Source organism: Cupressus sempervirens, chromosome 2 (assembly GCF_028749045.1).
Source record: "Cupressus sempervirens isolate cs-2001-9-10 chromosome 2, ASM2874904v1, whole genome shotgun sequence".
In the NCBI taxonomy this organism is placed as follows: domain Eukaryota; kingdom Viridiplantae; phylum Streptophyta; class Pinopsida; order Cupressales; family Cupressaceae; genus Cupressus; species Cupressus sempervirens.
In genome coordinates this window covers 498,510,151-498,536,011 of record NC_143119.1, presented here as the reverse complement: position 1 = coordinate 498,536,011, position 25,861 = coordinate 498,510,151, and the positions used below count along the sequence as shown (strand labels likewise).

General features: G+C 36.7%; 1 protein-coding gene across 6 annotated transcripts in view; it reads right to left on the bottom strand.

The window, feature by feature from the left end:
- Positions 1-25,861, bottom strand: part of LOC149573179 (transcription factor TGA2.3-like) — a 52,668-nt gene that overhangs the window by 15,095 nt on the left and 11,712 nt on the right. For all 6 annotated transcript variants that reach the window (XR_016360045.1, XR_016360046.1, XM_089814353.1 and 3 more), the window contains 2 exons: positions 2,907-2,984; positions 2,554-2,611 (listed from right to left, as the gene is read on the bottom strand). Coding sequence is in view for 4 of the 6 variants with exons in the window: in XM_089814353.1 (XP_089670479.1) it covers positions 2,554-2,611; positions 2,907-2,984 (136 nt within the window). In the remaining 2 variants the exon portion in view is untranslated. The remainder of the gene's footprint in view (positions 1-2,553; positions 2,612-2,906; positions 2,985-25,861) is intronic.

Genomic DNA, 25,861 nt, shown 5'->3' with positions numbered 1-25,861 from the left:
TCAATATTGTTGATTTGCACAAGTATCATGAGTCAAGTGATGAAGTTATTGTCCCAAATGATTATCCTAAGAAGCAAATTGAATAGATATTGGATCAGAGAGTTGGTAAGAGCATAAGAGGAAAAGATTACTATGAATATTTGGTGAAGTGGAAGAACAGACCAATTGAAAATGCTACATGGATTTCTCAATCTGAGGTGGATTCAGCTCAGGTTGTGACACTTGCATGATTCAGGATAATCATTTCTTTCAACCCCGATGGTTTGATCTAGGAGCATCCTGGATTGTCTTGTTATCCTGCCCATCTTTGTTCATTTTTCCTTTTGGTGCCAACTTTCAGTAGTTGTCGAGCTGTTGTTGCTGCCGAATTGTTCAGTGTTGACCGAGCTGCCCAATGTTGGCCCTAGCTATTCCAATCGCTCTTTTTGTCATTTCTCCATAATTAAAAGCTGTTCTCTTGCATTTTCATCAATACTGCCTAATCTTCTCTGTTTCAACATTTAGGTGGTTTAAGGGTAACATTCTAACTGAACTGGACACCATGTATGCTAGCTAATATTTTAGTGACTGGTCTAAGTTAATGGTTGTTTATTTTAGTATAAATAGAAATTGAGTATGCTAGAAAAGTTTGCATTTAAATTAATCATATAGTTTTGAGTCTTGACCACTCAACTGTTAGATTAATGTATTTGAATCAGGTATTACATATGTAATCACAAGTTGCCCCAAGCAATATAAATTATTTGGATGGAATTGTTATCCTTGTACAAAATTTCTTCTTTTAATAATAATTACTAAGTTGTTATTTTATGTTTCTTTCCAGCCTTGTTTGTCGCCACATTGGACTGTTAAAGGAAACAATCAATTTTTGTCTGGAAGTTGTAGTGTCATAAGAGAAAGTCTTGGCTGAGCTGTCTTGTCCTGAATAAGTTAAGTCTTACCCAGGGGTAACTTTCTTCCCAGAGTGACCCCTTGGCATGTTCAAGACCATCCCACAATATGGAAAATGCTTTGTTCCTCTTTACTCTGGCATTTTTGCTCTACCCCAAACACTTTCATAATAAACCAAAGGAAGCTAAACAGGTGATAAAAATTTGAAATGTGTTACACAGGTTAAGGGAAACACTAAACATCAGATGGCCACTCTGCAAGTCAAGACTATTCTTATAGAAGACAAGACATGATCATAAACAACCGGAAGCAGTATATATACTCCCTCACTTAGTTAACAGGTTATTTGTCTGATTTCACAGCTTACCTCATCAATCACAAACCAAACTTAAGTCTTTCATTTTGAATTCAAATTCCAGATTTCTACAATTAAATCTATTCCATTCCATTTCCAACTCTCTTTGTAGGTGATTAGCTCATTTGCATATAAGTGAAACCGTAGTGAGAATGCATTGATACAATTTGTAAAATGAAAATTTCCTCGTCTCTCTTAACTGTCAAGATTTGGTGCAAGTTTATACAAAAATTAATGTCTTATCTCGACTAAAGGAAAAGCATCATATTGGATCCACAAGAATGTGGGGTAATGGTGGAAATGAAGGCAACCTCAAAGTGCCTTTGAAGACCTTGGAGGTAAGTGCAGAACATTTTAATATCACATATCTCTAGTTAATTAAGTATAACAACATTACAACCAGTCTTACAACAGCATTATCATCTTCACATGTTTCAAGCATGGAGAGAGGTGCCTATTAAAACTTTTTTTTTTAAAGTTTATTTAAATCTTTAAGATGTGGAATGATATTAGATGTCGAAGATAAGGAAGATAAATTCTCTCCCCTAAGATGTATCAGGAAAAGACCCTAACAGACAGCTCAGAGGACAGATGCTAACTAATATATCCACAATTGAACTCTGATTGACTCATGACGTGAACAAGAAGTATTATAAAGTAAAAACGGATTAGCCGTAGCAAATGGAATGCAAGAAATGGCCTTGAAACTGTTTTTGGTGAAACTATCACTTTGCCCAATCCCATTTTACAGATGACCATTCATCAGAATTACTTAGCTCCACAAAATTTATGTATTAAAATAATAACAGCATTGGTTACTCAAAATGAGTATTTTGCACATGCTCACAGTCCTAAGCTACAATGCAGAAGCCTCAGTTTGTTGAATAAATCGTTTCATGTTCATATAGATAGTTAAATTTCAATAAAACTACCAAGTATTGCTACGCAAGTGCTCCATAATCAGACTGTAGAACCTGAATATAGCTGGTTCCAATCAGCATTCCTATTTTTGAAACATACGTACATGAGCTTTACTTTAACCATTCAGAAAATAAATAATCAAGCACACTTGAATTGAATATTAGCACTAGGCACTGAGATGGTTAAACTTGGAAATAAACGATCTTGATTTCGTAAAATTTAAAATTTCTTTGAGTTCTTTCCAAATTACCATACAGGGAAGCAAGCAACCAGATGTCTACATAGAGTGTAATCAACCGTCAAGAAATGCCTTGGCTGTAGAAAAGAAGAGAAAATAAGAACAATTTTAACAAATCTCCCCAACTGTTTAAAAGTAAAATAGATACCATTTCCACTCATGGAATGACTTTGATCTCCAGAATACCCTCCTGCAATGAAGAAACCCTGAGAAATAAAATGGCAAATGGTCATTGACATGTATCAAGTGTAGTTCTAAGATGGTGTAATGTTGTAAGCCTCCAATAATTTTGAAGACAGATTCAAAATGGCAGATGGAAAGTTTTTGTAAAGCTAAGTTGCACATTTTCTTTACATTTAATAGAAATGTTCTCTTTCAGCATTTAATTTCACATACCAGCCCTACATATTGTAAATAAATGCCCCCTTACATATATAAAAGGGACTCAATGAAAACATGATGAGCTCAACCAAGCAAAGATTATACTAAATAATTTCATGCCTGCTGTCGAGCACGCTGAAGCTCTTGTTCAAGTTGAGTAAGCTTCAACCGACTTGTCTCCAATTGCTGCACATAAGCCTACAAAAAAAACTTGGCAATTAAATTCAAACAATACTGCTTTAATGCAATATTTGTACAAAGAAATTGACTAGGGTTGAAACTTGAGAATAATATAGAAAGCAATTGTTAGGTTAATTTATCTCAGTACAACCAAGATAAACAATTCTACAATTTCTCCATGTAACCGTTTTTATTAGCAAAACAAGCACTTTCCAATTAGTGATATACCAGGAAATATAATTGCAATTTCATTAAGTTCTATTATTTCTCAAGGCATAAATTTGTTCAATATTAGTAGATATAAGAGCTCAATCTGTCATCCATTAAGAAATACAGTTGAGTTTCAAACGAGCAGAGAAAACATATATATATATATATAAAACATAACAGCAGAAAGAAAATTAGAGACAAACAAAGATAACACATAACACAGTGAGTTACATGGTTCGGCATAATAAGCTACATCCACTGGAAAGAAGGGAACTATTTTGTATAAACTGATATCCAATGCACAGCCTCTACTCATCCATCTATACAAACATACAAGTTTACAACTAGTAAATGAAGAGATGGGAGAAGGCGAACGGTAATGTGACCATTGGACTTCACATTCTCAACAATCTCCCAGTTGAAGTCCAAATCATATAGCCATTAGCACTGGCATACCCTGCGTTTCCACTTTTAATTTCTCATTGTAACTAGGCCCATCGAAGATTTTAACTTTGCCAAAGACAGTTCAAGGACACTGCAAAGTAATCTTCTCCAAATTAAGTCGGACTTAATAAAATCTAATAGCTGGACACCTTCTCTTACAACTTTTCCAGGCACAAATTGACCCATTAATCTAAAACCAGGAACACCACTTTCTGCGGGTCCACAATACAGTCTTCCATCCACAGAAGAACCCTTGAACACATACACAGCACGTTCACCCACTCCTGTGCGCCCCTTCTCTGCAACTAATATCTTCATCCAATTTCCAATATCTATAAATTATAATGATAAGCAACTGATGCAACTAAAACTGTGACTCTATTTGCACTGACCTTTGCACATGCCAGCTCTTGATTTAGTGTCTTCTTTTCTTCATTTATTTCATGAACTTTCCACTAAGAGTCACACACAGTATTTGCAGCAACAACCTAGCAAGAATGTTTTCCTCTTTGCCAACCATGGCTGCTACACCTCTTCAGTGTCATGAGTTTGTGGTTGCTCAAACCATTTACACATGCCACAGCTGCATCAAGAGTTGAGAAAAAGCAAACCCAGCATCCTCCTCTTCAAGAGAATTCTCCACATTTTCCCACCTATCTGTCACATCCTTATCCAAATTTTCTTCATTTTGCAGTGGTGAAGCTTCTTTGTCACCTCTCCACCAGCCCCATCGAACACTAGCGTTTTCACTTTCTTCATCCCATCAATGTACACAGCAATTTGTTTCAACCTCCACAAAGATGGATCATCCAAACTCTCTGAAGGATCTGGTTTCAGGTCTCACTTCTACTCCAAATACCCCATGGCACAGCCAAAAACTAAGGCTTTTATCAAATTCCAACGCATCAAGAAAATCTTCAATGACTGAATAAATTTTAACATCATTTTTTTCTGAAAACCTCTTCCAAGTAGCCCATATTTCAAATAAAGACGAATCTGAAGTAGGATGAACAACTCCCACTTTAGTTTGACCCACTAATACATACAAGAATGATGGAGAGGCAAGGAACAGAAAAAGTGGAATCCATTTCCCAAACATCAGCTTCTTCCATCTCTGGTCAAAAGCCTCTCCATGGTTCATGACCCACCAATACATAAAAGAAGGATGGAGAGGCAAGGAACGAAAAGAACGGAATCCTTTCCACAAACATCAGCTTCTTCCATGTCTGCTCAATAGCTTCTCCATGGCTCCAACCATGCTCTGATACCAAATGTTGAGTTTTAAAGAAGCAGCAAAAACATACAGATAACACAAAACAGCAGATCTAAAATTAGAGACAAACAAAGATAATACATAACATGGTGAATTACGTGGTTCACCATAAAGGGCTACATCCATGGAAAAGCGAAGAACCATCTTGTACTAACCAATATCTGATACATTCCATTTATACAATCATAAAACTGGTAGATGAAGAGACAAGAGAAGGTGAAAGGTCATGTGACTGTTGGACTTCACATTCTCAACAATTACATACAATTAATTTATGACAATTTTGAATAGATTTTTCCAATTTTCAGTAAGACCTTCCTCAAAAACTCAAACATGTAACATATATAAATTCGTAAAATATGTTAGTAGATATAAGAACTAAACCTCTCTTTTGTCAAGAATTACATATGGTTAATTTATGGCAATTTTAGATAGATTTTTTCCAATTTTCAGTGAGACATTCCTAAATAGCTCAAAGATGTGACGTTTATAAATTTGTGCAATATTTTAGTAAGTATAACTGTATAAGAATTAAATCTGTCTTCTGTTGAAATAACATATGGTTAATTTGTGACAATTTTATTTAGATTTATACAATTTTCAGTCAGATCTTCCTGAATTACTCAAAAATGTAACATATTTAAATTTGTACAATATGTTAGTAGATATAAGAGCCAAATCTGTCTTCCATTGAGAATTACATATGTTTAACGTATGACAACTTTAAAAAGAATGTTCCAATTTTCAGCAAGTCCTTCCTGAATAACTCAAAAATGTTACATATGATCCTGACTTGCTATAAGTTCCCAGGTGAACAAAGCTTGACCAAATAGATAAACTCTAATTTGTACTTAAACCTGTTGATGAAATTCTGTCAATATCTCATTCCAAAAAGGGACTGCTAGTGAAAATATTGCTTGTATCCTGGTCCTGCTGAGTACTAAGCCATTATTTCTGTCACCCTTGTCAACAAGTTAATACTTAATTGCTAAATAGATTTAGTGGTGCTGAAATAAATCTTCTCATTTGTGTCAGATGATAATGGAAAAACATGTCTAGTTCTTTCAGGCCTATTAAGGAGGTCCAGGTTGGAAAAATATCCCAAAATTCATTTGGATTTTCTTGAATTTTGTGTTTGTGTTGACAATTCCATTTCTATATGCTATATCTGCACCTGTCCACATGAATAGTAAGAGGTACTTTTGGTCTATAGATATTTTTGAAGGCTTTCAAAGTGTAGCATCTAACAGCTCTAGTTCTGGGATCTTCGAGAAAATATGCCTTAATAAAGCATTTATTGTAAATTGTTAAGTATATAATCTAACAAACTGGTTAGAAGGGTTGATTATTAGATGGGTAATCACTAGAAGGATGCTCAGAAACCCAGCTCTTGGTTGAAGCCTCCAAAGGGCTATTTTAAGCTCAATTTTGATGGGACCTCAAGATACTACCCTGTTTTAGCCAGGGATTGGTGCTGTGCTGACAGATTCTGATGAGGGTTTTGGAAAAGGAGGGTTCCTTTCTCTTTGAATTAAGTCAAATTGTCAAACAATATGATTGAATGGGAAGCAATAGTTGATGATATTGCTTTTCTGTCATTAATGAATTGTAAGCAGCTTGTGGTGTAATGGGACTACAATTCTCATGATTGTCATTCAAGTGTTGAGAGAGAGGGATTCTTGCCCAAGTTGCAACATCACCATTTTGTTTAACAAGCCTTGGATTATGGAAGGCCTTTTCAGCTATTCCATTTTTGCACTGCTTCAGAAATTTGAGTTTCATGGGAGATTTCTTGGTAAAACTGGGATTGATGGGCACTATTTTGCCTTTTATTGTGATAGGCCAGATTCATGACCTGGGATTACATTTTTTATTTTTTATTTTTTATTTCCTGCCTCATAAGTTGGTTCTTCTTTTCCCCACAACCAGACTAAAGTATTTATTTTGGTTGTTTGCTATGGTGCCTCATATATTTCTTTCACTATTGTCAAGATTGGTTTTTACGGAATGACAGACTTTTCCCCTTGGGTTTCCGTTTAACAATATTACAATGGATTGTTCTTAATTCCCCATGCAGCCTTATTATGACAAGAGACTAGTGGATATTTGTATGTTTTTCCCTAGTTCCTTGTTGGCTTTTGGGTCTCTTCTAGCTCTTGAGGTTGTGTTTGTGGATCTGAAGCTTGTGCGCCTCTTTTCTAACTCAGTATGAGTCTCACAAAACTATCTTTTTGTTAAGGGAAAGGTGTCATATTTTTGCCTCGGTGCAGCTTTTAACAACCAAAACTCGACTTAACAATATTACAATGGATTGTTCTTAATTCCCCATGCAGCCTTATTATGACAAGAGACTAGTGGATATTTGTATGTTTTTCCCTAGTTCCTTGTTGGCTTTTCGGTCTCTTCTAGCTCTTGAGGTTGTGTTTGTGGATCTGAAGGTTGTGCGCCTCTTTTCTAACTCGGTATGGGTCTCACAAAACTATCTTTTTGTTAAGGGAAAGGTGTCATATTTTTGCCTCGGTGCAGCTTTTAACAACCAAAACTCAACTTCTTTGGGTTTGATCAATCAGATTTTGTGATGATGAGCTAATAGAATCTATTGTGACCCAGTCAAAAGCTGTCATTTGCAATGTTTTGTTGCAAAGCTTTTTGTTTTAGTTCCTTACAAGGAGGTGAGGTATTGTGTAATATCCCTTACTAGAATAACTTTAAGTCTGTGACAATTTCCTTGTAAAATTACACTTTAAGGGACTGCCTTTTTAGATTATTAAATAATGATAAATGATGACTTCAAAACACTTAACTTGATAAGTTGATTAATAATATTATACAAGGAGAACATATATTAATAATCAAATATATGCCAACTCAATCTATATAATAGTTCAATAATAGGACCACCTCAGTTATGCTTGATAAGGTAATCTACACATAAGTAATAAATTAAGCAATATATGTTGTGTTGACAGAATAGGTTGACGGGATTGACCAAAGCAGATAGTGTATCTCAGAGTTATATAGACACTAGAAATTATATCTATGGTCTGTAGGGATCACTTGTTTGTGACAAGTTTCTATGCTTCTCCTGTCAATCGATGATATTATATATTTTTTAATCCTTCCTTAATACAGGCCTTCAATATATATATATATATAATGAATGTGGTGATAATAGCACAGCATAGTATATAAATGTAGTATTATTCCAGAATAATGCCCACTCTGAATTAGTGATTTAATATCTCCCCCCCTTAACTATTAATTCGCTGACTGGAAACTTTCTAGGAGACTGTATGCTCGAGATTGCTGACTGTATCTTCTTTTCACTTCCTTGGAAACAATATCTGAATCTCGTCCTCTCTTAATGTAATTTGTTTGTTGCTTCCACCCTCATTTATATCTGTTGACTGCTGATGGGTTTACTTGATCACTATTATCTTATATATTGTTGTTCCCTTCCTCTTGGAAATAATTTTGTTCTCTTAAATATCTGTATTCCTTTCTTAGAACTGAACCTACTTTTTCCTTAATCGTGAGTCTTCATTACGTCCAGCTTCATTTTCTGGGTAGTACCTTTTCATAACTATTAGTTGATTTCCGCAATTTACTTCCACTGATTAATTAATTTAACCGTTACATATCCTTCTTCGTTCCATACTTATTTGTCTCACACAATGAATATTATATTGATGGTAGTGGTTGCTGCAAAATGGTCTCCACGTAATTTTTGATAATGGTATTAGTTATGGACTCCTTCCACATATTTACTATTGGACGACAACATCTGATAGAACCATCTCTTGCTGTTCAGATTGCTTCCGTGGATACCATCGCTCATATAGCTGGCAACCTTCCTCCACGTTCAACATATGTTTACTTGTCATCAACAAAGGGCTTGTTTGTTGTTTCAAAACACATTCCACCCTATCTAAGGAATATTTCATCTGTTCAAGTGTTGATGAATTATCTCCTGAATAGTCAATTAGTTGATATTCATGACCATGATATTTTGATTGATTATATAGTTAATGATGAGATGATTTATATTTGTATTTGAATCATGAGTTTGGCTATTAAATAATAATATTGATTACATTATAATATTATCATATTTATTTATCTATCTATATTATTTTTGACAAAGTATACCTTAAAATTTATCAATTTATAATATAATATTGTATTACTTTAGACATTATCATTGTTATATGCTAATTTTGTCTTAGCAATATATTATTAATAGTTGGTCACAAAAATATTTTTTATTTTTTTATTTAGTTATTAAGATATAAATATTATTGTTACATTAATAATATATTATTCTATTATATTATATCATATTATTATATTATACTATATCATATTATTACTATTTATTAATCATTATATTTATTATCTAATATTGTGTCATTTAATTAATTTGACCTCTGAGATTGGGGATATCACATATTGAACTCTAAGATGATTTTTGTCAAATTTCTCTAACTATCCTAAGATAGAGGATGGTGTTATAGGGGCAAGCTCTAGCAAAATGAAAGATTTACTAGTGCCAACAATGATGGGGAATATTGGAAATTTGAGTAAAGAGATTTTGGTGGTTCATTGAGAGTTGTAAGATCTATAGAGATAATTCGTGAGTGGCGGTTAAAAAACTAATAGCCATCCATTTTAAAAGGTTGATTGCAGGTATTCAACTCATTGACTTTACCTCTGTGGATGGGGCTAGATTGGTTTGTGCCCAGGAGTGTGCTTAAGTCTTCAATGAGGTAAAAATTATGTTGCTTAGACCCTTTTATTGGTGGCGATGGCCAAGTCTCTTAGGTGGATTAGCATGCAAGTGATGGTGATAGAAGTTGATGGATGAGGTGTGAAAATAATTGGAGGATCTAGAAAAAAATTGGTTTACCTCTCTATAAGGAGTCTTTTATTATGTTTCTGTTATGCTAGAATTGGTTGAAGATCTAAAGATTTCAGATGTTCATGTATTCCAATTATTTTCCTATTTGTCTGTCATAATGACCAATAAAGTTTTGGTTCTCATTGTAAAGTGTTTTCTCATCAGAGATATTCAGAGGTTTGCCCCCTCAAAATGGCTTATTACTTTCTGCTATCATACATCATTATCAGTATAATTTCTAGTATATTCATTTACGCAAGCTATTTTATTATAAATGATACCTGTGCATGATCTTGGCACCGTGATGGTAAGGCATTTTTCTTCAAATATGAAGGTCATTTTGGAAGTTTTGTATCTTTCAAATTTGAGCAAAACAAAATTTCTGGTTTTTTAGTTTTTGGAGAGCATATTGAAACACTTTCAGTCCAATTTTTGGAGCAACAGAAGTAGAATTCAGCAAGGTATAGCAGAATTAGGATTCTGAACCTAAATTTTTGTAAAGAACATATCTGAGCGAATTCCTTCATAATTTGTTTAAGGAGGTAACTGAAGTGTCTTCAGTCGACGTTTTAGAGAAATTGGAGCCAAATTGACTGATTTAGTTTTAAATTAGGGTCTCTACCCTAAGTTTTTGTAAAGCACATATCTCACAGATCTGAGTGAAATTCTTCCTAATTTTTATAGGGTTTTTTAAAAGGTAAGAGTCTACAACCCGAATTCAAATAGGTTGGTGCAGAAATTAGCAACTTGTTGAAAAATTAGTGTTTCTAGTAACTTCACTCTCATGGCTACAAATTAGCTGATTTCTTAGGAAAAAAAACAGGAAAGATATATCTAGGCTTTATAGAAAAAGAAGAGAAAGGAAAAATAAAAAGTACAAGAAAAAGAAACAAGTAGGAGAAAAAGAGCACGAGCAAGAGCAAGTGCAGAAGAAGAAGCAAATGCTAGTGTAAGAAAAAGAGCAAGCAGGAGAGAATGAGAGAGAAAGATCAAGAAGAACAAGAAACAAAAAGAAGAAGAAGAAGCAAGACAAGGAGATGATTAAGGAGAAAAAGAAAAGGTTGGCATTGAGGACAATACTTTTGTAACATCCACTTTTTCCGGGTCTTAACTAACAACTAGCATATCTTAGAAAATAAAATCACTAATTTAAATTTATGAAAAGGCAGTTATAACAGTTATGTTCATGTGAAAAAAGTTCAACGGTTATTACCAATCTAAATGCATATCATATCTAACTATTGAAGACATCATCAATGAATTTAACAAGGAATTTAAAATCTACTGCCATAGAATTCAAAACCAAAATCCGTCTAAGGATGCTTTTGCAAAACCCAGCTTAGTCCATATATATAGTGCTTAGGGAAGAAATAGCTATACCACTTTATCGTAATGACTAATACCATGAAATACCACTATATCATCTAGGGCATCAAATACCACTGTATCATTTAGGGCATCAAATACCATTGTATCATTCATTTTCTTTCTATTGCTAATTATGGCAATAACATACAATTAGAAAATACGCTCATATTCATTATTCACATAAATGAAAGACTGAAATAACAATCCATCAGATAAACCTATCTCTTGCATATAGATATATTTCATGTTCAATTGGAAGATCAACCAATCTAACTAGTTACCAATTACATTGAAGAGAAAAGTTGCTTTCATTGAAAGAAATTACTGAAGCAATGATATAAATCAATCTATCATATCTTCTACTTGTAAAAACATCATAAAAGTAAAATACCTGTTACCAACAAATGTTTGAATGCATAACTCATATTTGTCTGGTGCATGTCCTGGCATCTTGTGGAGAGGGAAACATTGTCAAGGGCTTAACCTCCCAACCGCGGACCCTTAAAATATCCCCACATAATCTCATCCGAGAAAGGCCTTCCCTACTCGGAACAAACGTGGAACACCTTGTCCAACCACTGAGCATCTTGGTACTTAGTTCCACCTCTTTGCTTGACAATTAAGTATACTTGGACAATCATGAGCTGAGTTGGATTTTCACAATTTCTTTCTAAGATGTTCATGCAGTTGAAAACTTGATTATAGTTTGTTTTTCCCTTGCAGGATCCTCTCCTCTTCACCCATTCACACAACTTCACTAGCCTTGGGCGCGCATCCCAGGAGACTGTTGTTAATAATGAGATCTTAAACATATGGTTTCCTTGAATACCTTACTGATTCTTACCACAACTAGTATATAACAAATACCAATAAGTAAAAATATCATAGAAATGGAATCAGTTTTTATACATAAAATACTTCATGCATAGTACAACAATGAACGTGTTTAAGAGGACTATGTCCCATCCCTATGGTTATGAAATCAGTATGCAAAGAGCAGAGAACTGGATATAATCAATTTGACAGAGCTTGGTACTTATCGGAGTCATTACTATGCTGAACCATGGTTGCAGTTTATTTGTGTTGTAGACTACAACATGATTAACCTCTACCCGATTGCAATAGAGACTTATTTGCATTGAAAAGAAACATGATGTGGAAAAAGAAATGAACGTTAATGATCCATGACCTGTAGAAAATATCAATCTGCTTGCATAAATAGTTCCTTGAGGTAAGATAGAAAGGAAATTACTAAACTCTTGATTCAAAGATATTGCTCATTATCAAGGTGATTGTGCTATCACATATCTTCAAGGTGAGTGGTGTTTTCTTAAAGGATAAAGCTCACAGAATATAGTAACAAGAGATGGATCGTAACATAGATTGAGATCTATTTCTGGCCTAGCGTTCAGCCTTCAGATATATCTAAAACCTGACCTGACATTGACATACTTTACACCCGCTCATGTAGAGATATAACAAACATGAACTATTGTATCAAAGGTAACGCCACCTAAGCACAGGAGTTGTATATATATATATGAGTTCTTCCCAACTCCTCTTGTGTGAGCCAAGGATTAGGTCACAGGATTGTAAGAAGAGGGAGAAAGTAAGATAGAAAGAAGAAGTGGAAAATGTGTTGTCGGCTCTTGGAAATATCAGATCTGTTGCTTTGTGGACTTATCAAAGGAAAACAAAATAAGATCTCTCCAAACTGCATCCGCGGTGATATCTAATAGGAACTCTTGATCAGTTTCAAACAAGAACATCAATTGGCACGAATTCTTGAATTATGTATCTTGAAAAGGCTTTGCGTTTATGAATACATGAGCGTCAACTTGCTTGGGTCGCCATGTTGATGCAAAGGGGAATTATACTGAATTTATTTGATAAAATGCAAAACATAACTTTATGTATATATATATAGACACACACACACACACACACACACACACACACACACACACACATATGTATATAAATATATATTTATAAAATATATAGAATCATCATGTTACATGATTATCCTTATAATCATACCTATAAATATGATTATAGGTATCATCCATGTATCGAGTTATATATATATATATATATATTCTTATGATAAGATTGTTGATGTCTCAAAACAGTAGAGGTAATAGTTATTATCGTGATATTAAATGTTTAATATTTTTCTTGTTATAAAAAACTGTCCAAGTAGCTCATGGTATTGCCCAACGTACACTCTTGCTTGCCAAGTCATTTACCCTTTGCCATGGTGATTCAAGATTCATACCTATTTGCCCAGTGATAGTGGTGCCCCTATGCCCAATTCTTTTCTGACAATGCTTCCACCCCTTTGACATGCTCCCTACAAGGAAATTCTCCATAATTAAATCATATTCCTCAATATAATAATAATTACCATAACAAGTTATTAATCATAACTTATCATAATGGCCAATTGTCTTTTTTACTTCCCATGAATTCATGATGAATAATCAAATTTTCAAAATAACATTAAAATATCATCATAACGGTTAACTAGTATGCCAACTTCATATGAAATTATAACGATTAACCATCTTACCATTTCACATGATTGTAACTAATTTCACCTGTCAACAGACTTCACATGAAACCTCAACGGTTATATGAATATTTCAAATAAAGCCAAAATTAGGATGTAACAACTTTTCTAAAGGGGGCATCCCAAGCTCGCAAGCACAGAAGCCCAACAGGGACATTGAGCTCGAGGGGCACAAGAGACACACACCCAACATGGGTCTAGCAGAAGGTCTGCGAGCACTCCTAGCCCAGCAAGGGTTTGACAACTAGATCAATATGAACATAGTTATCTTCATCTTCATCAGCAACTATTTGGCACAGTGCACTTCCTAGTAAGTGATTCCTTCCGACTCCTATGATCGTTATGCTGAACGATGACTCCTTCTGACTCTCGTCCACAACTTACTTCAATTAACTCTGAGTGCAATTCTAGTGAGATTCGGACCATGACCTTATGTTGAATTACAATTCCTTCCAACTCTCATGCCCAACATACACCATCTAGCTTGAGTGCGGTCCTTCTGATTCAAACATTGAACCTCCCTACCACAAGCACTCGCAACAACCACTACATTATGAGCTCATGCTCATCATCTTGTGTCTATGTTAACTCTTAAATGAGTTACATAATTATTATTATAATCATATATATGCATATACATTGTCCTAGGAGTCATCTTTAAGTATCTAAGTCAACCTAGGTTGTATCCAATGCATGATATGGCGTATATAGGAGTTAGTTATTTTCATTGTGTTGAGTATTGAGTTGTTATTGAAGACTATTGGACATATCTCCCTTTAAGTGGATTAGGAGTTTGCCCCCTTGAAGTGGCATATTATTTGCATGCAGCATATTTCCTGTTGGTACTTTCAAATTCTTGAGAGTGCCATGTTAATTTTTTTGCAAAATACCCCTAGGTGAGCTTCTTGTGCACTTGTGCCCCAGGTGAATTATGTGCTTTGTCATGAGTTTCATGTGTTCACTGATTTTCATTTTGCCCATACATGCATATCAGATCTCTAACTTGCAATTCGGAATCATTTGGTGAGATGTCATTTTGAGATAGTTGTATATCTACAAATATTGTCAAGTGTCAAATTTTTCTGACAAACCTACATTGCATGTGCATAGCTTTTTCCCTATTGAACATATTGATGATACTCCTTCTCCATTGCATTGTAGACATCAAAGACATGCCATTTGTCAAGTTTGAGCCTTTGATAAATCCATTTGATCAGTTTCCCATGACCAATCCAAATGCAATTTATTTTGGCATTGTGCTGAAATGAATTGTAGAAATCTAAGAACCCCTGTTTGTGATGTTACAGTTTGAAACCTATGATTGATGAGACCAAGTGGTTTGTTTCTATGCATTATATTCTTGACATACTTGCCCCATGCCAATTTTTAGGACTTAACTAATCCATTTGCCCACTTTTCAAAGTACTTTCCATTTGCAATTATCTCTGATTTCCTAATTGTCAAGTTCTGCAATTCTGAGTTGCCCACTTTGCAAGTTTACAAAATATGCCCATTTTGGTGTCATCAGCCCAAGTTACATCTTCATAATCTCCATATCAAGATGAACCAGTGCCCCAAGTTTCAAATTATCATGCATCCATCTGATGAGTTTTCAAAGCTCATTCCAAATACAATTTATTCAGGAATCTGCATTTGTCAGCGATTACTTCTGTAGGTAGGTATAGGGATACTTGAAAATTTTCCTAATTGAAGTTTGGAAAATACCAATTTTCTGTGCCTAGTGAAGAAAAATATCATTCTGGAGAAGTTGTGATGAAAAATCTTTTCAAAATAAGTTAGGAAGAGAGATTTCGCTATTTCACAGGCTCTAGAGAAGACAACTCCGAAACAACAAATTTCATGTTGGCCCAGGAAGGAAAAACAAGGCTAGCAAAACAGAAAAATTTCGCCGTTTCACAAGGTATGAAATAAAGGGTCTGCGATATAGCGATTTTCCGCTATTTTGCCGACATCGAAAGCCATTGAGAATTAGCAAATTTTTGCCATTTCGCGAGGGATCAAAAAGGGATTGGTGAAATCGTATCAAACCTCAAAATATGAGCATTCATTAGAAGGTCGCCAATAGCACAGCCAACCATGGAGCAGGTTACTGACAGGATGTCTAGGTGTACCAATAGACCAATTAGTGTGCACCACATGGCGGTCAGAAGACAATGGACCAGAATTGACCAGGTGAGAAAATGGAGGGAAACCAAATGGCAATTAAAAATGAGTTTCTCCATGGTTTGATGTGATTATAGGAGGCTTCTTGCATGAAAGTGGTATTTCTAATAGCCCATAGAGATAATAAATGAAGTATCAAATGGGTCTGCTCCAATAAATATTGTGACTTGAGACGACCAATCAGATGGGGCTGCGCAAATTTATATAGATAAAGGGGAATTTACATATAATATAAGTTGGAAATGTAAAGTCTGCACAGAGGTGATTTAAAATAGAAAAAAGTATCTGCACGCACAAAAGCTTAAAGTTAACTATGCAACAATAAAGAAATGTACAGATTTAAAACAAAGCCTCTATATTATAATGTAAAGTGAGAAAGGGCACATATAGGGCAAAGTGAGGTAAAGTTACTGTTGTAAACAAACTGAATATTTTTAACAGTAGACCAGTAACTTACAGGAAGAAGTAAAACATAGCATGAATAGAGAAGTTTGGAGGCATTTTGAAGGCTTTTTGTGCAGATCTACCAAATGGGTTTTCTCCAAAATTGGTGGGCTTCCCCAATGTAGTATTTTCTATTGTTGAAGCCATTTTGGAAAGTTTTATCAGTGGTTTTCTCCAGCAGTTTCATGGCTTCTTTCGGAGGTTTTTTCTTCATCATTTAAGTTGTTTTGAGTTTGTTTCAAGCTGTTTTGAGTTTGTTTCAACTGCAATGAAGGAGACTCATTTTTCATTTATTGGGGATGAGATTAGAAGATATTTTCCAACAACATGGATGAAGGATCAAGTGGACAAATGGCACAACTAGATCAGATCAGGTTTTCTCCTCTTCTATATCTTCTTCCTCCTCTCATTCTCTAGGGGTTCCAAACTATGGACAAGCTCTATCAACTGTCACGGGGTCAGAGTTGGCCCCCGTGCAATACTGCCTTCAAGACTATATCTAGATGATTAGATCGCCTTAGACTTGACACAGACTAGACCTCACCAAAACTTTATGCGAAAACCAGTTAACATGATTTAACACTTCAACATTCAAGATCAGAGAATAAACCAAAGACACAAACATGCATAATAGACACTCACAAATTGGGGCAACACAGATTCATAATTCATATAAATCACAATCTTTACAATCAGCCACCCGATGTCATAAGTCAGCTATGCCGAAAATGCTTATGCTATAGATTAAACAATCAAGCCCACAAAACCTTAGACACCTTGCCAAGGCTCAAGATTGAATCATACAGGTCGCCTATCTGATATGCCTATACATAAACCCAATTATACAGCAATGCTTTGAGACACTCCCCATCCCAACTATCCTAGCACATAAACCATTCAAGGCCTTGCTACTCACAAATTCTCCGCGCTCTCTGCTTGAATCACCAAACAAACCGAGATTATAAAGGCAAGTTGAGCTACTTGGGAAAGATCTCCAAAGACTTGATACAACCCGATGACAAATGGTTGGGGGGTCTGCAATCTGTGGCTACATTGCCTTCGCCAATTAACGCCTCACTGACCAACCAATTGCGTCGTGTTTAGCAGCTCTAACTAGATGTGCTTCCTTCAAACAACCTCGCGCCCTTCAATCATGATCCGTGCCGAGCAAATCCGATTTGCATACATAGGATATCATCCAATCTTCTTGAGCTATGTGTTTTCACATGGAAGATTGCGCTTCCAAGGAAACACACTTCATCGTCAAGTTCAACAGACACCGACTTCGGAGATGAGTGTTCAATTTTCCATATCACATCACCAATTTTGGATACCCGATCTCATAGGATAGATCGGCTTCATTTGGAGACCACTACACTCTCCCCCACCCAATTCAAGTGACATCCCTGACGTCGGCACACCGTGGCTCCACAGGCTGCATGGGAGACCTTCGTCACCTCTTCAATCTTGCCAAGTAGAGTTCCCCTTAGTGAGAAACTCCATCACCTTTTCCTCATCGCGCCATAAGATCTTCGATCTCTCCCAAACTGACTCATCCTAGTCGGCACCTTTCCATATTACAAGGAATTCTCTTAAGGCCTTCTTACCAATACCTCACACCCTTGTCCCAAAGACTTCCCTCACTCAAGGAGTGGGGTTATCCAGCACGTTAGCTGGGCCATGCTCAAAAATGTTCCGAGCTAGGTCTTCAAGATCTACTTCATGTGGCCTAAGTTGCATGACATGGAAAATGAGGTGCACCTTCAAGTGCAACGACAAGTTCAACTTATATGCTACCTTCCCCACCTTGGCAACAATTTCAAATAGGCCATCCCATCGGCATACTAGAGAAGATTTGATACTCCTCTGTGCTTTCAACTGGTCTAGGTTCATTCTCAACAACAACTTGTCTCCAACCTTAAACTCGAGATCCCTCCTCTTGCGATCAGCAAATCGCTTCGTGTTGTCACTTGCTTGAGTGAGATGATATCGGGCTCCATCAATCTGCTTGTTCGATTTCCTCACCACCTCGATTGTTTGGTATCACTGCCTTGATACTGTTGATGCGAGTTTTGTATCACTTACATAACATATTAGTAATTGGATATCCAATATAGAGTATCAAACATACAATTCCTCTTGAAAAGTTATTGCTCATGGGATATGAGAATAGCTCCAATGTTCCTTACACTTGTGGATACTCAGTTTTATCGATTTGATTCACTGGTAATCACGTAGGCAGCCTTACGCTATTCATTCGAGGATGACTTGGACTTTGGTAGGATGACGGTGATGGTGGTTTGGTTTGTGAAATATGCGAGGGCAGATAATGTTGATGGTGGTGATGATGGAGGATGTGTCTGCCAATGATGATGTTGATGGTAAAGCGATGGTGGTGGAAGGTGAATGGATGTGTTCTAATACTCGACTTACTCCTCTAACTTCCTTTCTCTAAGCTTCGACTACCCAGCTACTCACTATTTTACTATTTTACTCCTACTCCTATGAATGGAAGGTTAGCAAATGGACGGGGATCAAATCTAATGAAGGCTAACCAGCGGCCCCACCTCCATAGATGCAATGATTCTAAGGAAAATGCACTAGTTTACCACACAAGGTTTCCCAACCAGCAACTAGAATGCTAGTGATCTAGTATTAATCCCTATCAAACATCTATTAATGCTACCATACAACTATCCATTTGCCTTACTCTTGCTTAAACAACTTGAAATGCAACTAACTTTAACAACGTGAAAAGAAATCTAACTATGTGGAAGTAGAAAACATGCAATAACACCCAATGTTTTTAATCACCATGCAAGTCACAACAATGAAAATGAGAGCGATTTTGGTATTATCTTAGCAACAATTTTTCCAACACTTTACAAATGAGAGCAAATGGCCTTTTATAGGGGCCAAAATACAATGGACAGTGGAGATCAAAACAAGATCGACGATCCAGATTGGATCCTCAAAACCCTAATTAGGGTTGCCAACATCAACCAAAGAGAAGTTGCCACCTCGTCAATGGACCAATGAAAAAAGTGCAAAAAGTGGCAACCAATGAGAAGGCGCCAAAATAGTGGCCACTCAGAAATAGACACTTGTCCTATTCTAAAAGAAAGAGAAATTGCCACTTGGGCTTACATCAAATGATCTTCTAATATAACTCTTCCATTTTCTTTCATTTTCTTAGCAAAGGCAATGAACTTAGCTAGTCTATCATTAACTTCTTCCATAGGAGGACAAGGTGTGTGCTTCGCCCTGAGTTCCGCTGACTTCACCACACCGCTTGCTACTTGTAGTATCCTTTATGGTCCTTCTCATATTCCTTCGCAAATCCAATAAAAGCATTGAGAGAGGAAAGGGTGCCCAAATGCCTTTTCTTGATAGCAACCTTTCCTAACTCATCCAACCTCGATCCAAAATCTGTCTCATTGATATCCTTTTTGCCAAGGGGGATTGTCCTTCCTTTTGTCTGTCCTTCATCCGTATCATGTCCACTGCACCGATATCGGTGTCGATTATTCGCTTCATTTTCGAGAAGGGTGTTTTGGGCATCATATCCTCTTTGTCTTTCTTAGTGTTTGTCCGCTTGGGATTCTTACTTGCACTAACATCCTCCGTACTCGTCGCCCTATTACAGGATGGTAAAATGGTGGACCAGAAGGCAAGTAGAACCAAAGGAAGCAATCCTTACACCAGAACAAAAGAAGGATTTCAGCTTAAGGACCCCTTTCAACTCTAAATGATTAAAATTCACCTTAACCAATAATCGTACAACGACTTTTTGGAATTAGGACTAGACCTCAAGAACTTCAAATCCACTTGCAAATCAGAAATTTACCATGTAATTCACCTCCAAATAAAATTACCCAACCTAGGGCCAAAAATCGCAGCTTCTTGCAAAAATCAGAATTTTATCTTCCACAAATTTCAGCTCCCACAAAATTCGCCAAGCAAGAAGAGTGCAGATCTGCTCTTGCAAAATCGCCAACACCTTGAGAAGGAGAAGTGAGAAGTGAGGAGGAAATTGGAGAGAGGCCTCCTCTTATACTCAACTTTCTTACTCCCTCCAAGCTGGCCAACTTGGACCCTGGGAGCAAGAAAAACAATAATTAATGCAAAATTATGGCCCACAATTAAATACTTAGCTAGAATTTAATTTTGCCAAAAGAAAAATTGCCTTTTAAAATTGTCAATTAGTTCTAAATTGCAAAAGGAAATTAAATGGTGCCTTGGAGATGTTAAATATTTCTATTTAATGAGGATTTTGTAATTAATACGTCATTAAAATTGGATTTTGGCTAACCAAAAACCATTTTTCAATATTAAATTACCAATTTCATTAAAGGCTAAAAGTTTTCAAGGCAATTTTAATTTATTAAAGCCAATTTTTGCAATTTTCCTCCAAATCAATTTTGCTATGCCATTTAAAATTTTGGCAAAAAAATAAATTTGCCTCTAGAGTCAAAAATCGATTTTGCAATTCAGCCCCATTTCCACAAAATTAAAAAAATTTCACCTAAGGAAAAAAATTTAAGATTTTCCAAGACTCAAATCTAACAAAATTTCCCTTTTGAAAATTATTCAAATTTACACAATTATATCCGGATTTTCAAAAGACAACGTCTAAGTACAAAATTTACAACTTTATCCTGCCAAATGTTGCTCTTTAAAATTGTTCGGCCCAAGGATGAAATTGGTTGCTCTAGAAAATCAAGCGAAACCGGGTGAAAATAAGCCTCTCCCACATTTGGCCTAAAGGTGTCCAAGGCTTAAAATCTCGAAAAATCGAAAATTGTTGGACAATCCAAAAATTTGCCGAGGCGATAAAAAAAAAGGGGGTCCCCAAAATTTTAGGGCGATGGTGTGAAAACCTCACAACAGATACCCACTCAATGCTATGTGTGGCGTCAAAGGTTGCTAACCAATTGCAAATTCAAATGGTGAATACAAGCTCGAACCACTCTTCTGCAAGTTGTGACTAAACTACGCAATCTCCAACAAGGTTGGCCAGTTCTTCTGGTCGTCATCTACATAATGCCTCAAATAATCTTCCAACAATGCATTGATTTGCTCGGTCTACCCATCCGTTTGTGAATGGTAGCTCGTGCTCATGAGCAACCTAGTTCCAACCAACTTAAACAACTCCGTCCAGAACTTGGATGTGAACCGTGGATCTCGATCGCTTATCAAACTCAAAGGAACTCCCCATAACTTAACCATATTGCTAAATAAATGTTGGGCAGCCACCTCTATCGTAGAGGGATACTTACAAGGAACAAACATTCCATACTTTGTCAAACAATCCACCATGACCATTATATTGTCGAATCTTCCAGCAAGGGGTAACTAGGTAATGATATCATGCGAGACACTCACCCAAGGTCGAACACGAATTGGAAAAGGCTACAACAAACCTCCAGGTAGCCGAGACACTGGCTTGTCTTGCTGACAGACAAGACATGTCTTCACATACTGCTCCACATCTAACCTTAAAACCCTTGTTCTAACAATGCAAGTGTTTTATGTTGCCTTGGGTGCCCAGCCCAGCCAAAACCGTGGCATTCATGCAATAGCTCTCATCTTAACTCCTTCCATTTTGATGTATACACTTTGTTTCCAACAAAGTATAAGATGTCGCCGACTATATTGAACCTCCTAGTCCGCCCAACACGGACTTGGAGCATGATTTGGTGAGCTTGGGTATCTTCCACAAGGCCTTCCTTGATCTTCTCCACCATATCCTCACTCAACTCGACTTGGATCCCCAACGATTCACCTTCCATCTTGCCTATGGCACCAAGTTGAGCCTTCCTGCTCAATGCGTTTGCAACCACATTGTGTTGTCTAGAGTTATCGACCAGTTCAAAGTCGAACTCAACCATAAACTCCTATCATCGAGCTTGCTTTAGTGTAAGTTTTGCTTGAGTCTTGAAATAAGTCGAGCTTACATTGTCAGTCCTCACTATGAATGGCACACCAAGTAGTGATGCCAAATCTAAGGCAATGACCTATGGCAATCATCTCTTTCTCGTGTGTTGGATAGTTCTCTCAGTCATTCAACTTCCTTGAATCATAAGCCACAGGGTGGCCATTTTGCATCAACATGCCACCAATGGCAAAGTTGGATGCATTCGTCTGCACCTCAAATGGCTACACATACCATGGTAGTGCCAAAACTGGGTCGTGAGTAAGCTTCTCCTTGAGCAGCTCAAGCACCTCCTGCTGCTTGTGGCCCCAATGCCACGCTTTGTCTTTCTTCAACAGATCTATGATCAGAGAAGCCAACTTCGAGTATCCTTGAACAAACCTCCGATAGTAATTGGCCAAGCCCAAGAACTGGCGTACCTCATGTATGTTTCTCAGTGGTTCCCAATCCAATATCGCCTTTAACTTCTCTGGTTCAGGTCGAATGGTGCCATGTCCCACAACATCACCTAAAAGTTCACCTCCTGTTGCGTAAAGAAACACTTTTCTTTCTTTGCATACAGTCGATTATCCCTTAGGGTAGTGAACACCTCGACAAGATGCTCCTTGTGCTCCTACAATGTCTTGTTATACACCAGAATATCGTCTAAATAGACAACTATGCAACGATCTAGGAGATGCCTATATATATCATTCATAAGAGTGTTGAAAGTGGCAGGTGCATTAGTCAGCCCAAACGACATGACTAAGAATTCAAAGCTTCCATACCTTGTTGAAATCGTTGTTTTCTCCTCATCTCTAGGAGCTATGCGGATTTGGTAATAACCTTGGCAAAGATCCAACTTGGTTAAGTATCTCACCTCGACTAGCCGGTCGAAGCTATCTGCGATCAAAGGCCACGAGTACTTGTTCTTGATGGTGAGTTTATTAAGAGCTCTAAAGTCCACGCACAATCTAAGAGATCTGTCCTTCTTCCTTTGAAACAACACCGTCTTAGTTAATTATTAGCTAGAATAGGATGTTTCTATTCTTTACAATCGTTTCCTAAGGAAACATCCTTTATTCATTTCTATACATTGATCTATTGATCACTGTTAATAACAAGAAAATATTTTACCATTACTTTGTAATATGGTATCAGAGCCAATTCTTTGAATTTTTTCGAAAAATATAATAATTGCTTGTTTGAAATTATCAAAGCAATATTTTTTGTGATATCTGCTTCAAGCTAGGGTTTGTCTACAACGCATGGCCATTATTCTGCAACTGTTGTTTGTATCCCTACAATTTTTCGTTGCTCATTTTTGGAAAAATCGTCCCATATTATCTGGTAGTTTTTTCTGTCGGGATTGTTGGGCATCATTTTTTAGTATTATTACCTTTGCAAATTGCATGTCCCTACCTGTAGTTCATCTTTTGCAACTCCCACGACACTTTTTCTGCTCAAATCGTTGTTTTTTGAGCCTGTATAACCCATGTTTTGCAGCTACCATTTTTGTGTTTTTTATCTTTGCATATTCACACGTTTTTCCTTCCCAAATAGCCACTGTTGGAGGCCTCTGGGGCTTTAACACCTTTTGCTGCTGATTTACGACTTCAATCCAACCCTGTAAGTACTTTTTTTTTGCAAATCCGACATTATTTTAAAGGTTTTTTTCAGCCACGGTCATTTTTGTTCAAAACCCTAATTTTTTGTACCAGATCCAAAACAAATTACAAATTCTTGGTGGGTTTTTCGAGAGCTCAACTAGGTTGTCCATTTTTTCTGGATGCCTCGATATTCATTCCTCAATTTTTGAGCCAATGGAACCACAATCCGACTATACATTCCTTTTGAGTTTTTTGAGCTCTCTACTGGGTACCTCTTCATTTTTTCTAAGTCTTCCATTTTTTTTGCCTTGTAGGATGTGCCTCGACAAATTTTCACGATTTTTCACTGAAAATATGCAATAGCATCTTTGACAAATATTCTACTAGAGGGAAATTCAAAATTCAATAGTTGGAATTATGACATGTGGAAGCAACGAATACTAACAATTTTTGAATATCGAAATACTAATCAAATTGTTCTGGGTGTTACACGACGTCCAACTAGCATTAGTACTGATCCGAAGATGTGGGATTAAAATAATCGGAAGGTGTTGATGTTTCTCAATTATCAGTAGCTGATGATTAGCTCCCTCAAATTCCATCTGGCAAGCCGCAAGACAATTGTTGAGATATGGGAGCATCTCAAGAAACGACATGAGACTTCAAACAAAAGCGGGGCCTTCTTTCTCAAGAATTATTTGTTTTCTATTGTCATGGATGAGCAAAAATTGCTCCAAGAACATCTTTAAAAAAATTGAGATATTCGTGATTAGTTGCTTGCCATTGACCACAAGATGGAGGAAGAGGACGTTATGGTAATAACCCTCAAAAGTTTACCCAAGTCCTATGAGCATTTTATCGAGACTCTCAACATCACTTCTACTAGTGTTGATTTGAAGTACACGGATTTTTGCACACTTTTGCTTCAACAAGATTGGTGGAAATAGCAATTCGGTAGCAATCTACGTCCACCTCTACAGAACAAGCCTTTGCTGCTAAATCCTTTCAAAAAGGAAAAGGCAAGTCTCACTCATAATAGTCTTCTAAGTAGTTCTCTGCTCTAGCATCAGAAGGCTCCAAGAGAAAGAACATTTAATGCAACTATGACAAGTATGGTCACGTGAAACTTGATTGTAGGAGACGTTTAGATGCCCAAGCTAAGCAATCTGGTTTGCAGCCCAAAGCGAACAATGGAAAGCACACTCAACAAACGAAATCTGCCTTTTACACCTTCATGGCTAGAAGACCTGCAAATCATGTGATGTCAACTGCCTAGTACATTGATTCAGGTGCCTCTCATCAATTTACCCACCACAAAGATTGGTTTACTGAGTACCAGCCTTTCACAGATTCAGTTATTTTTGGTCGAAGGGAAGAGTACATTGTTGTCGGCAAGGCAACATTCAAATTCAGTCTACTGGGAGGAATCTCATTTTCCTCGATGTGTACTATGTTCCAAGGATGGAACTCAATCTACTCTCAGTCAATCAAATGCTGCAACACTCTCCACAGTTGGAACCATCACTGGTAGGGATACCCAGTATATTGTTGCAGTTGGCCTTGAGGATCATGGTATTTTCAGACTTGTTGATTCTAGTGATTCTCAAGACCTAGCTATGGCTCCTCAACAGTCTTCTGTCAGCTCACTTTGGCATCAACAGTATGGGCACATAAATGTGCATTATCTCTCTCAACTTGCTAGAGAAGAGCTTGTCCTCGGTTTGCCAGAGATTCAAACTCAACTTGGAGTTTGTGATGCATGTCAGGTTGGAAAGCAACATTGCACACCTTTTCCTGTTGGTGATTCATGGCACGCTTCTCAAATACTTCATCTTATTCATGTCGCGATATCTGCGGCCCTATGGCTACTCCTTTTGTTCTTGGGTCCAAGTATTTTCTGTTGTTTGTTGATGATTCCAATAGAAAGATGTGAGTATATTTTCTTACAAAGAAATCAGATGTGTTTACAATATTTCAAA